The following is a 13371-nucleotide window of genomic DNA, read 5'->3' as shown; positions in this document are numbered from 1 at the left end:
GCGCTCGCTCTAGATTCCGGGAGATTTTAACCAGGGTTCTCAAGTCTCACGCATTGGCCGTGAGACACACGCAATTCAACCAGTTCACACGCTCACACGCCACACCGTGTATTTCTCACGCTGAAAAAGCAATGCCAACCAAGTTGTCCTGTAAACTTTATATATAACGTTGTATACAAGGCGCAGACACACAAAGTGAAGTTTCCTGCCGCCCGCACGTATTTCGGCCAGATTGCGTTCGTTACTAGGCAACATGGATGCGCGAAGTCGCGAACACACAGAAGTTGACGGAACATTCTCGGCTACCGTACGTTTGTTACTAGGTAACCAACAACATCGCACGAACACACGTGATGGAGAAGGTAAGTTGGAAGAAAGCTTGTGTAACATTTTTAGCCTAGAACATTTAATATATAGCCCATATACATTATTATTGATGCAGTCAAAAGTTCTACAACTACTTTGCAACCTGGTCAGAAGCTTTGGCTCAGTTTGGCTAGCTTACGTTATCTGAAACTAAGGGAAATGTTAAGGAAGGAGTGAATGTATTTGTTCATTTTATTTTAAATGGTATATTATACTGTATTAATAGTCTTTCTAGTTACATTAAGCCAAGGCTACATGTATTAAAGCAGAGTGCTCTGGTTAATATTTTATATCCTGTCAAAACATACATTAATCATTGCCATTACATTTGTATTTTTCAAAGATGTCAGGGAAAAAGCAAAAAGATATTTTATCATTCTGGGCACCAAAGGGTAAGCCCCCTAAAAAGGTTGCCAGATTAGAGGAGGAGACAGTGGAAGAGGTGGTGGCAGAGACGTTGGAGAAGACACCAAGTGAGACAGTAGGAGAGACAGTGGAAGAGAGCACGCAGGAGACAGTGGAAGAGAGCACGCAGGAGACAGTGGAAGAGAGCACGCAGGAGGCAGTGGAAGAGAGCACGCAGGAGGCAGTGGAAGAGAGCACGCAGGAGGCAGTGGAAGAGAGCACGCAGGAGACAGTGGAAGAGAGCACGCAGGAGACAGTGGAAGAGAGCACGCAGGAGACAGTGGAAGAGAGCACACAGGAGACAGTGGAAGAGAGCACGCAGGAGGCAGTGGAAGAGAGCACGCAGGAGACAGTGGAAGAGAGCACACTGGAGACAGTGGAAGAGAGCACGCAGGAGACAGTGGAAGAGAACACGCAGGAGACAGTGGAAGAGAGCACACAGGAGGCAGTGGAAGAGAACACGCAGGAGACAGTGGAAGAGAGCACGCAGGAGACAGTGGAAGAGAGCACGCAGGAGACAGTGGAAGAGAGCACGCAGGAGGCAGTGGAAGAGAGCACGCAGGAGACAGTGGAAGAGAGCACGCAGGAGGCAGTGGAAGAGAACACGCAGGAGACAGTGGAAGAGAGCACGCAGGAGGCAGTGGAAGAGAGCACGCAGGAGACAGTGGAAGAGAACACGCAGGAGACAGTGGAAGAGGTGCAGGAGACAGTGGAAGAGAGCACGCAGGAGAGAGTGGAAGAGAGCACGCAGGAGACAGTGGAAGAGAGCACGCAGGAGGCAGTGGAAGAGAGCACGTAGGAGACAGTGGAAGAGAACACGCAGGAGACAGTGGAAGAGAACACGCAGGAGACAGTGGAAGAGAACACGCAGGAGACAGTGGAAGAGAACACGTAGGAGACAGTGGAAGAGAACACGCAGGAGACAGTGGAAGAGAACACGCAGGAGACAGTGGAAGAGAACACGCAGGAGACAGTGGAAGAGAACACGCAGGAGACAGTGGAAGAGAGCACGCAGGAGACAGTGGAAGAGAACACGCAGGAGACAGTGGAAGAGAGCACGCAGGAGACAGTGGAAGAGAGCACACAGGAGACAGTGGAAGAGAGCACGCAGGAGACAGTGGAAGAGAGCACGCAGGAGACAGTGGAAGAGAGCACGCAGGAGACAGTGAAAGAGAGCACGCAGGAGACAGTGGAAGAGAGCACGCAGGAGACAGTGGAAGAGAACACGCAGGAGACAGTGGAAGAGGTGCAGGAGACAGTGGAAGAGAGCACGCAGGAGAGAGTGGAAGAGAGCACGCAGGAGACAGTGGAAGAGAACACGCAGGAGACAGTGGAAGAGGTGCAGGAGACAGTGGAAGAGAGCACGCAGGAGACAGTGGAAGAGAGCACGCAGGAGACAGTGGAAGAGAACACGCAGGAGACAGTGGAAGAGAGCACGTAGGAGACAGTGGAAGAGAGCACGCAGGAGACAGTGGAAGAGAACACGCAGGAGACAGTGGAAGAGGTGCACGAGACAGTGGAAGAGAACACGCAGGAGACAGTGGAAGAGAACACGCAGGAGACAGTGGAAGAGAACACGCAGGAGACAGTGGAAGAGAACACGCAGGAGACAGTGGAAGAGAGCACGCAGGAGACAGTGGAAGAGAACACGCAGGAGACAGTGGAAGAGAACACGCAGGAGGCAGTGGAAGAGAGCACGCAGGAGACAGTGGACAGGACAGGGAAGAGAAAAGCTTGTGGAGCAGCCACTTATAGGTGTACATTCAAAAATGAGTGGACAACCAAATGGCCATTTATCACCAAAGGCACTAGCAGCTCTTATTACTGGTGCTCTATTTGCAGACAGGAGAATTCATGTGCCCATCAAGGTGTGACTGATGTCAACAGGCATGTTAAAAGCAAAGGGCATCAGTCCAAAGAACAGGCACTTCAGTCAGCAAGTGGGATAGCAAAGTTTTATGCTCCAGCTTCTGTTGGTGGCATAACAGAACAAGAGAGCAAGGTACATGGTACATATGAACACCAAAAGACTGGCAGTAATGTTAGCTGAATTTTGTTAACATTGTAGTTTGTATTAACAATTATAAAAACACTTATGGAATGCTTGATTTAGTACTTTATATAACCCTTTCTGCTTTCTGTTGCAGACCAGGAGAGCTGAGATAAAGGTGGCGGTTGCAATGGTCCAACACAATGTGCCATTTGCAGTAGCAGACCATTTCAGCCCATTGTTAAAGGAGTGCTTTAAAGATTCGACCACAGCACAGGATTTTAAGTGTGCGAGCACTAAAACAGCGTGCATTATCAATGGAGCAATGTAAAATACTTTGCTTTGCTGGATTGTAATGAATATGTAACTAATTGGAATGCGATTAAATTGTCCTGTATTGCAGGTAGCGGGTTTTGATCCAGAGGACCTGAGTGTGGATGTCAATATCATCCAACTGCGGCCACAAATGGGTGTTCTCGTGCTGGTGGGGGTTCCCGTTTTCGCAGACTGAAACGCCCCTTTCTTATTCTTCGCCTTTCTTGCTGACTGTCAACATCCGGCCTCCTCTTCTTCTGCTGAACTGCTAACTGTCAACATCCGGGTTAATATAACAACATTCGCTAGTTATTTTTTTTCAAAAAGAAGTCTGTAACGTTACGGTTAGCATAAAACTAACGTTAGCAAGCTAAGCCATCTACAGAACGTTAACGTTAGTCCAATTACACCTTAATAAAATTACATTTACGTGTAGGACAAGTTATCTCAGTCCTATCTTTAAGCATAGGAAGACGTCAGCTAGCATCAAACTAGATGACTAAGCCAGCTTTCGAGCGGCTTGATTAGGTTTAATTTACTGATATTACAACACAATCATTTTAGGGAGGCTCCATGGTAGCTAAATATAATGAGAATGTTGTGGTTGTGCAGTACGTTCATTATATTCTACGAGTTGAGGACACAGCTCTCTCTATGGCCCTGCCCTAGATGGCCCTGCTTCAAATAAAGGAACCCTTTGAGATCCAGTCCGAAAACAATACAGTCGTCTTAATATGTCTGAATTGAGTAATGAATAGATTAAATTAACACTTGGGACATTGTGCTGTTGCACTTAATGAAGGCTCAAACAGTAGGCTATTTGACTCCAAGGATTCACTTACTCTTCCCACAGGCACTTTTGATGTTTTCAATAAAGACACAAAATACAGTAATTTCTCTTGAACAATTTACTTTTGAACATTGTAGTACATACAGTATAAAACAAACAGATTTATTGGCATGCAAAAATGAAAGGGATTACAAAATAAAACATGTCACAAATAAAAGAAAGGAGTAATAAAAGTGTTGACATCACTTCAAAGTGGGTTTACTCACACACAATGTCCAGTGCCCAGGCTGCCAGGCAGGGAGAAGCACCACGTCTTTGGATGCAAAGTCACACTGAGGAAAATAAAAAGAGTTCAAAGAGGAACTTGAACGTGAGGTTAAAGCTGAGGTACAAGTTCTGTTACATTACTACTCACAATCATTTTAGCAATGGGAGAAGCCTCATATGGAGGAAGCCAGGTGACCACCACATAGGCATCCACAGTCACGGTTGCAATGCCCTTTATTTGAAAACAGACGCATAACACACTTTGTGTAGGCAACAAAAGTATACAGTCAGGAAACTTGAATGCACAGATTATGTTAAATGTAACTTACATGTGCAATTGCAGTCTTGACGATAATGTTAAAACAACAATTTGCAATCTAAAAAAAACAATGATTAATTAGTAAGACAATTAATCATCTCACACCATAGGAAATACAGTTAAACACTTGGATCAGATTTACCGTTGCTTCAACATCTCGCTCTAGGCTCAGAGTCCAAAAGTCAGACCTTGTGAGGATCGAGTTGTTGGCTTGAACAATTTCCTCCTTAGGGTCACCCTTACTATCCAGTACATAGTCCAGCTATGGGGAAATATACAGAACATTATGAATGCATGTATATTTAAAATGTCTAATTCACAAAAACTAATCTCAAACTTACTAATTGACAGAGTCTTGCGTTTGGTTCTTGTTTCCAATCAGCAACTGTAAAGTTGGGATTAGTACGGTCAACAGCTGAGGAGAGCGACTGTAACCTTGAACCTAATTCAAAATAAAGAGATGAGACAAAAATGAGAGGAAATGTGTTATTGAATAAATATACACAATCACTAATACAATGCATAAAATATAGAAGATTTCCTTACGTTTAGAGGGTGGTGAAAGATCTGGGTCTGAGCTGAACCCCGTTTCTGCTGGCTGAGAGGAGGCGGCAACAACTGGGTCGGGGCTAAGTCCTGTTGGCTGAGAGGCACAGAATTCTGCCTGACCATGCTCATTGAGACACAGCTGAATTTCAGGAGTCACAAGCTTCTTTAATTCCTCCTTGATCTTCTTGTTCTTCCGCTGATTGTAATTGTGAATAACATTACACATCATGAAAACATGAGCAGATGGCGAGAGCATGTTCATGTAATAATTGTTTTTTTTCATGGTTGAGAAGTGTTTTCTGCAACCTGGCTGTTAATTCTCCCTGCCAGTTCAGGTACCATCTTTATCCTCCGGAGGATATCTTTCGGGTCTTTAGTGTTTCCCTCATGGAATGTGTCGTAGAGACAATAGTGGTCTGCTGACCCAGTCAATGGATGGCCACCCGGGTCCGGCACAGTTTTCTTAGTGTTAAGCCATGGTAAATTGACCATACCACCATTGGATGCGTACTGCAAGTTTTCATGGCTGGGGTCCAACAGCCTACCCTCATGAGGGCTGAAAGGCATCGTCTCAGGCTCTCTAAGGTTAGCATGCACTGCCAGACCTCTTGCAAAATCATATATGCATATGTTGGGCATGTGTTTCCAAGATAACAATAAATCAGTGAAGTCCCTTGGACTTTCTGCCCTAATGTTAAATTTCAGCGAGACAACCTGCCCACAGGGGCACATAACAACAGCCCAGCCACCTGAGGAGAACAAGTGTTCAAGGAAGTCAAACTAAATTACCAGCAGTAGCCCAATGAGAAAAGATCAACATTGTTGGGACATTTTTTTTACTTACCAGATGCTCCCCAAACCTTTTGAAAGATTTTATCAAATTTGCTTCGGGTTTTCATTTCTTCTCTCAGCCTTAGAACCAATTCCATTTTGGAACCTTGGGAATCAATTCCGCACTCCCTGCAGAGCTTTCGGATGGCATGGACCTGTAATAGATTACCAAAATAAAGGTGTACACTGTAAACACATTTATACTAGCTATATTTATTATATAGAATAAACAACAACAAAAAAACACATAGACCTGTTTACCTTCAAATTGGATACTTCATCCAATAGCCTGTCCTCTGTTATGTCAGTCTCTGTCTGTTCTTTTGGGTGCCTTGTTGTGTGGACCTTTTCATGCTCCGTATTGAGCACCTTGTTGGATTTGCGGGTGTGAGATCCAATCCACGGGGCCCAGTGTTGGTACGTAGGTTTAACGGCAAAAGGATTTTGTTTATCACCTGAAAGAAAAACAGTCTGCATTGATGGCTCGAAATTAACTTTGTAATTCTTAAAGTGGAGTGAGAAAGACAAGGGGAAAAAAAGGTAACAAAGGAATTATATATCTCTGGGAAACATTATAAACAAACATTATATTTAAAAAGTCACTTACTTGGAACAAAACCACGTGCAATCCTCTCTAAACATAGAGAGTCCCAGAACTCATCAATGTCCACCTCCCCATCAAATCCATCTGGTGGATCCTCTAGTTCACTGACTAAAATAAAAAGAAATATCAATATACTGTAGTTAGACCACCTGGAGGGGTGGAGGGGTTCACCATACAAATAAAACCTGTATTGTACCTGCCAAGCTGAAGACACAGCTCTTGTGGAGATCCATGACCACCACAGGAGGGTGATGTCCACAGCGGACACAGGAGAAGTTATAATCATGGTCTGTTAATGCTTCAAAATGTAGGTATCCATGTATTAGGCTATTTTTGTTTGGGTACTGCTGTCCCGACGTCAGCTCCCATGTCTCGATGGCTCGACCCAGAGCTGTGTGAGTCTGGAATAAAACATCAATAATAAATTAGAAAATGTACTTCCATAAAAAAAGTGTGCAACTGGGAAAGTTCCAATTATGTATTTAATGGCCTAATGTCATGACTGTCAGCTAAGAAGTCTCATCCTGCACCTTAGTTCTAATTACTTAATTAATGGCCTACTGTGCATAAAGATATGGAATATGAGATTTACGCATTTAACATACAGTATGGTCACATCATATTCATAAATCACAAAAATCACACGTATTGAATTTTTTAACATTTGACCTGGAGGCAGTTCCGAAGATACAGGCAAAAATGGAGGGTTAGAATGACTTTGTCATTAAAGTTATGTAAGCCATCCTCCCATTCCTGGTATCGCACCATCATTCCACATCTACTGCATTTTTTCCCATAAGTTGTCACACCTGAAATGAGATCATTGGAGCATTTAGTGGTATATACAACTTGGAAAAGGAAGAATAACTGTCAATTTTAGTTTAAACATGATACAGACCCTTGATGATTCCCTTGACAGTAATGATTTTTTGCTGATTTGCTGATGATCAGGGGTTCACCAAGGGGAAGATCACCAGGACATTCAGGACAAACACACTCTTTGGGCATCAGATGTTTAGGCACTTCTGTCTCACTTGTCAACCCATACACCTTTACTGGCAAGTCTGCAGGAAGCCTTTTCTTGTTGTGAATGTACCTAACAATTCTCCCCAAATCCTGATCTCGAGGGGGATACTGAAAATCACTTGAGGTGACAGTTTCCACCTTGTCTTCAGAGCCCTGACTATCTTGAGTATCCTCGCTCTCATCTCCCGTGAAGAGCTCCTTTCTTGTCTGGAAAAAGTGCCATTTTGCAATGGCCTTGTGGACACAGGCCTGTTTGGCTTTAACACAATGGCAATGCCACGTGTTATTTGCTGTGTCAAACATGACCATCACTCTGCCAAACTTGTTATAGTAAGACAGATTTGCCTCATAAATGAAAACATATCTTCTTGAGGAAGAGCTTCCCACCTCAACATCAACACTGAAGGGGATCCCTTCAGCGTTTGCCGCCGTTTTTTTCAGAAGGCATGCCCTCTTCCGCTCCTCGCTGAACCACCTGCTACTGACAATGTCCCTCAGAACATCCTCCCTTAGTTCAATCTGAGGGCTGAGGGGTGGTGGGCAGTATTGCAGGGACTGCAGATGGGCACAATCAAAGGATATAAACCCACTCCTATGCATCACCTCAGTGTTGCGCACACAGGCATCCTGCTCACAACGAATTTGATGGCTTGGCCCCGATGTCCGCTTCTGTACATGGATGGGTGCGCTATTGCTGCTGAAGGACTTTACAACAGCAAATATTCCCCTTTCAATCTCTATTGGCTGACATGCCAGATGACGGTCGGCTGTAATGTCCTTCTTGACAGTTGAGTGGCGTCGTCTCATATGCTGCTTTAATTTTTTTTTATTTAGCACTAATTCACACTTTGTGCACTTAACCTTTCTGACCCTCGAACGTAAGCCAACAGTTTTTTTTGGTTGATGAAGCTCTACCATAGCCTCCACAGGGTGTAGCCGGGCTTCTACCATGGCCTCCATAGGGTTTAGTGGGCCTTCTAAGGCTTGAGGTGAAAAGAGTGCAGTGGGCCTTCTGCTGGCTGGCGGTGGGGTTGGCCTTCTGCTGGCTGGCGGTGGGGTTGGCCTTCTGCTGGCTGGCGGTGGGGTTGGCCTTCTGCTGGCTGGCGGTGGGGTTGGCCTTCTGCTGGCTGGCGGTGGGGTTGGCCTTCTGCTGGCTGAGGGTGGGGTTGGCCTTCTGCTGGCTGAGGGTGGGGTTGGCCTTCTGCTGGCTGAGGGTGGGGTTGGCCTTCTGCTGGCTGACGGTGGCATGTGCTGAGGTGTCTAAGCAGTTGTTTTTTTCTTTGAAACATTAGAATACAAGCACAGCAGTGGTAGTGGGACTCCTTTCTGCAGCCCCATTTGCAGGTATACATCACAACCTCTGAAAGGAAGGTAAAAAACAAAGCAGGCTTTAATAACTGGTCCAAACACAAGTGCCTTCTTGACCACGGCTAGTGTCCTCAACTTATTCATATCAACACAAAGGTTATTAATCAGCCAAAGAATCCTTAAACATACCTCCATGCTGTACCACTGTTTTCAGATGGGACTGTAAATGTGTTTCCACTTTTGAGTAGTCACCCTTATAAAGTGGGCAAAAGGGGCAGTGGAGAAATTGCCATCCTTGCTCAAAACATCTTGTGGGCTGGGGCTTGTGACCGCTCGGCAAAATTGACAGATGTAGCTATAGATAAGAGATATATGGAGCACATTAACCAAGCTCAACTTACTTTTCTCCCCCTCCTAGCACTAGCTACTACCTGCTGCGTTGAATCCAAGGAATCTTCAGGTGAGAAAGCTAAAACTCTGTTAAAAAACTAACTACGTAAAAATGAAGTTAGTAAACAATGTGCGTTTATAAATTCTGTACCTGTAGAAGACTGTTACACAAAGTTACCTACCACCACCAAAATTCTCCCAAAACAAGGCAATGCGCCCACCAATGTTATCTGTCACCATAAAGAATCAGCGTGGACGCTACATCATGCCTCTTTGCTAACACGTTAACAATATTAAATTCAAACCTGATAATACATTTCATATATTGAAATAAATGTAATAAAATAAAATAATTTCACTTAAATGGCAATGACAATTATTAATTGTCATTTAAGGGAAATTACTGAACTTATATACAAGCTTGATAAAAACATTTTGGGATCGAAAATAAATGGTGTTTAGCCGGGTGAGATTGAGATTTTTCCTCTTCGTTTTTTACTTTGTAGACGATCCCTATCTGCTGTTTTACATTACAAAATGTATAGGTTGCGATACAGTAAATGCGATTAAAACAAACACTGTGTTATCGTCTACATTTTAAAACAGTTCGAACACAACCTGTTTTTCATTCTTATGCCAAATCGTACTGATGTATTTAAGTGTTTCGGAGCTGAATCTCTGACAAATGTCAAACTTCCAACCAAATTCTGTAGAAGACTATTTTAGACAAATTTACTAACGTAAGTTACCACCAAAACGAGGCAACGCGCCCACTAAAGTTAACGTTATCTGTGTCACCATATCGAAGCAGCTTGGCCGCTACTTCTTACCTCTTACCATCTAGCTAACACGTTATCATCCAACTTAACAATGTAACGTTATGTTAACTTAGTCTTCGCTACAAACTCTAGCTTCTAGCAACAAACATTCTTATACATTGCTTTCTTCTGGCTATTAGCTATGGCTAAAATGAGATAGCATGACATTAGCGGCTACCGAACCATGCTTGCCGCGATTATTAATATCGGATTCGGATACATACCATACAAGATTAAGAAGACACGACAGCTATATCAGTGATATAAAAGAGATTACTTCCCAGTCAATGTTGTAGAAATAAACAATAGCCTACTTACTGACATAATCTCTCATCGAATGACCGCTTGACTAACGTTACTTCTTCTCCCGCGAAACTTACGAGGTAAAATTGCAAATATGGAAGGGGAAATGACATCATACCCAGTGTGCCTTGCGAAACGCTTCCCGATTGGTCAATGAAACGCTACCAGGAACGCCCAAAGGGCATTCTTGTGTCATTACGGGAACGCCCAAACCGCAGCTGGACCCTCCTCGTGGATGTTGCATACTGGTTTAGGGGAAGCACCAACCGTAAAGGATATTTGTCAGGTTTGTTACTTAACATGCACCTGTGATAGTACAATGGAAATTTTACTAGATTTTCAGAAAATTTTCTTGGAATTGATAAATTTTCATCACAGAATTTTGTGACCTCCATGAAAGTGACTATATGGAAATGCTTCAGCATGTTTCCGTTCGATGGTTGAGCCTGGAGAGCTGTGTGAATCGCATTCTGCAGCGGTATGAGCCACTCACTAGCTACTTCAAGTCATTAGGTAGGCTGAATTTTTCATTACACTATTGCAAGAGTATTGCAAAAAAAGAAACATGTCTGTTCTGTGCATAACCGGTACTTTTTTATTCAGATGAGAAACAACCAAAGTTCCGAAGGCTGGTGGATGCATTTTCCAACCCACTTACGGAAGTGTACCTCCTCTTTTATCAAGCAACATTGCCAGCCTTCTCAACCTTGAACCTCCTCCTCCAGAGAGAGAGGTCATCCATCTTTCTTCTACATGAAGAGGTAAAATGGAAGGTTAACCCATGATTCTGCTAATAATGTTAGATTTGACATTTGTTTTAGATATGTCTTTTCAAATGGTATGGAAAATCCTTTCTAAAATACATCTTTGTAGATGACAAAGTTTGTTCGCAAGTTGTGCGCAAGGTTTCTAAAGCCAGCAGCACTACAGTGTCGAGAACTGGATGACATCCACTACAAGGACCCAGCAAGCCAACTGCCAGGCAATGCTCCCAAGTTTCACATAAGCAGATACACATACTTCAGTCACTCCCTGAACACAGATACTTTTATAAGAATACCTTTTTATTCAGTTATGAGTTTGGTGATGTCATTGATGTGATGTGATTTACTTATATTAAAGTGGGATATTCAAGCTAGCAACTGTGGTTATTTTTAGTTGTTAATAAACTTAGTAAAAAAAGAGAAAAAAAAATTACTCTTATTAACTGGTTTATCTCTTTGGTAGGAGAAAAGCTGAATGTTGGATTCACAACTCGAGCTACGCTTAATCGGCTCCTTGATGCAGGAGATATATCACCTCAACAGGTGCAGAGATTCCAACAGGCAGCACAGGCTTTTCTGGTGAGAGCAGTGGAATATGCACTGGACAAACTACCCCTGAGAGAGGCCCTAATCAAGCACTCAAAATTTGTTGATGTCCAGCAAAGGACCGAGTGCAGTGTTGAAGATGCCTTGTACTTTGTCGACAGGTACTGTATGGGTTTACTTATTTATTATTCCTTATTTCTAATACTACATTTTCTTAACATTTTTTATAAATTGTGAAGTTTGATGTTGTTCAGAAAACAAATCCTGTTGTTTCTTCCACATCATCTTAAACAGTTCAGTGCACATTGTGTTCTATTTTTTTTTTTAGGTTTGCCGAACTGCTTCCTTATCAGGGACCCCAAGAGCATGATCAGATCACCGAAGAGTTCCTAGAGTATCAATTGATGGACATCTCCATGCCCCAAGACCCAGCCAATTTCGACATTGAGGGTTTTTGGGGGAATATGTCGTCAATGAAGAACAGGGTAAGAGATATTACACACCTTTTGACATTTAGTTATTCAACTTAATGAATGCAAATAAATAATTATTTAGGTCTCATTGCTTCATTTTCTTTTTAAAGGTGACTGGTTTGAGCCAATTTGGACGGCTGTCAAAGATAGCCAAACTGGTTTTAATTCTTCCCCACGCCAATGCAGATGCAGAGAGTGTTCTCTGTTGTAGGTTTGAACAAAACCAAAACTAGAAACAGGTTGGCTCTGGACGGAACACTGTCATCCATTATGACAGTGAAAATGTCTGGCATCGAGCCACAGTGCTTCAAGTGGGAGCCCCCTACCCCTGTTATCAAGGCATCAAAATGTGCAACAAACACTTAAAATGTGCAACAAACACTTACAACACAAAACACATTTCATAAACTGGAGTGTGTACTCTTGTACGTACACACACACACACACACACACAATGCAAAAATATTAGTTTTTTTCCAAACAGTTTGGAGCAATTTGTTATATTTTTGTCATTTTTGTATATTTGTAATTTTGAATATAACATTAAAGAGTATATTTGATGTGATAAATTGCTCTGTCATTTATCAGATTTACCAATTGTTAAAATTTCTATTTGTGCTGGTTAATTATGAACAATGGGTAAAATTGAGGGGTGGGGGCGGGGCTCCATTAGGGCTCCTCCCCTAACCGCATGTGATCTCACTCCAAGCTTTTGATAAAACTTGAGAACCCTGTTTTAACTAATTCACGGGCATCAGTGAGCCGCTATCAATATGCTTCCGGTAGACTTGGGATGTCTGCATTTCTATACTGAAATAATATCGGCATTATAATTATTGATTTTTTTATTGAAATAATAGCCCATCCGCGCATCTCTACTACCCGGGCTGGGAAGGTGTAAATTTTGATTAATATGTTCTGTGATAATAAATAAATAAAACGCTATGTGGAATAGCCTATTGATGACTGTCTTTCCTGTTATTGTTATCCTGCAGTGTTAATTTAGTCGGATGACTGACGTTATTCATTGCCAGGAGTCACGACTTCTAGGTGCATTTAAAGGGGGCCGTGTCTGTCAATTAAGCTGCAGCATGTGTGAGGCGCTGCAAACGGCTTTTAATATTTGGTAACGCATGAGTACTCTAACGCGTTACTTTTATGAATAGATAACGCTGTAACATAACTGATTACTTTTAATTGATGGCAACGTTGTAACCTAATTAACTACTTTCCAAAGTAACTATACCCAACACTGGCGCTTACCAATGCGCAAATGGCTGTTAGTGGTCCGTGTTTATCGTAACGAA

The 13371-nt window shown here is 42.8% G+C and overlaps 2 protein-coding genes and 2 long non-coding RNA genes across 4 annotated transcripts in view; 2 read left to right on the top strand and 2 right to left on the bottom strand.

The window, feature by feature from the left end:
* LOC307003754 (uncharacterized protein) overlaps nucleotides 1–13371 on the top strand; it is a 239208-nt gene that overhangs the window by 82073 nt on the left and 143764 nt on the right. The gene's annotated exons all lie outside the window — the stretch shown is intronic.
* Nucleotides 4109–5227, bottom strand: LOC307004517 (uncharacterized protein; the record flags this gene model as incomplete). Its single annotated transcript, XM_079623837.1, has 6 exons — nucleotides 4109–4198; nucleotides 4282–4365; nucleotides 4463–4510; nucleotides 4595–4714; nucleotides 4794–4894; nucleotides 4999–5227. The coding sequence occupies 6 exons, from the start codon at nucleotides 5225–5227 to the stop codon at nucleotides 4109–4111; spliced, it is 672 nt and encodes a 223-aa protein (XP_079479963.1).
* On the bottom strand, nucleotides 5375–6224 carry LOC307004269. Its single transcript, XR_013798964.1, has 3 exons — nucleotides 6094–6224; nucleotides 5846–5987; nucleotides 5375–5750 (listed from the first exon to the last, which is right to left on the bottom strand). It is a non-coding gene; the product is annotated as an uncharacterized lncRNA (long non-coding RNA).
* On the top strand, nucleotides 10875–12426 carry LOC307004464. The gene is made up of 3 exons (XR_013799032.1): nucleotides 10875–11752; nucleotides 11920–12076; nucleotides 12175–12426. It is a non-coding gene; the product is annotated as an uncharacterized lncRNA (long non-coding RNA).

The sequence above is a fragment of the Phoxinus phoxinus genome (assembly GCF_949152265.1).
Source record: "Phoxinus phoxinus genome assembly, chromosome: 9".
NCBI classification, from domain to species: Eukaryota; Metazoa; Chordata; class Actinopteri; order Cypriniformes; family Leuciscidae; genus Phoxinus; species Phoxinus phoxinus.
This window is presented reverse-complemented; position numbering and strand designations above follow the sequence as displayed.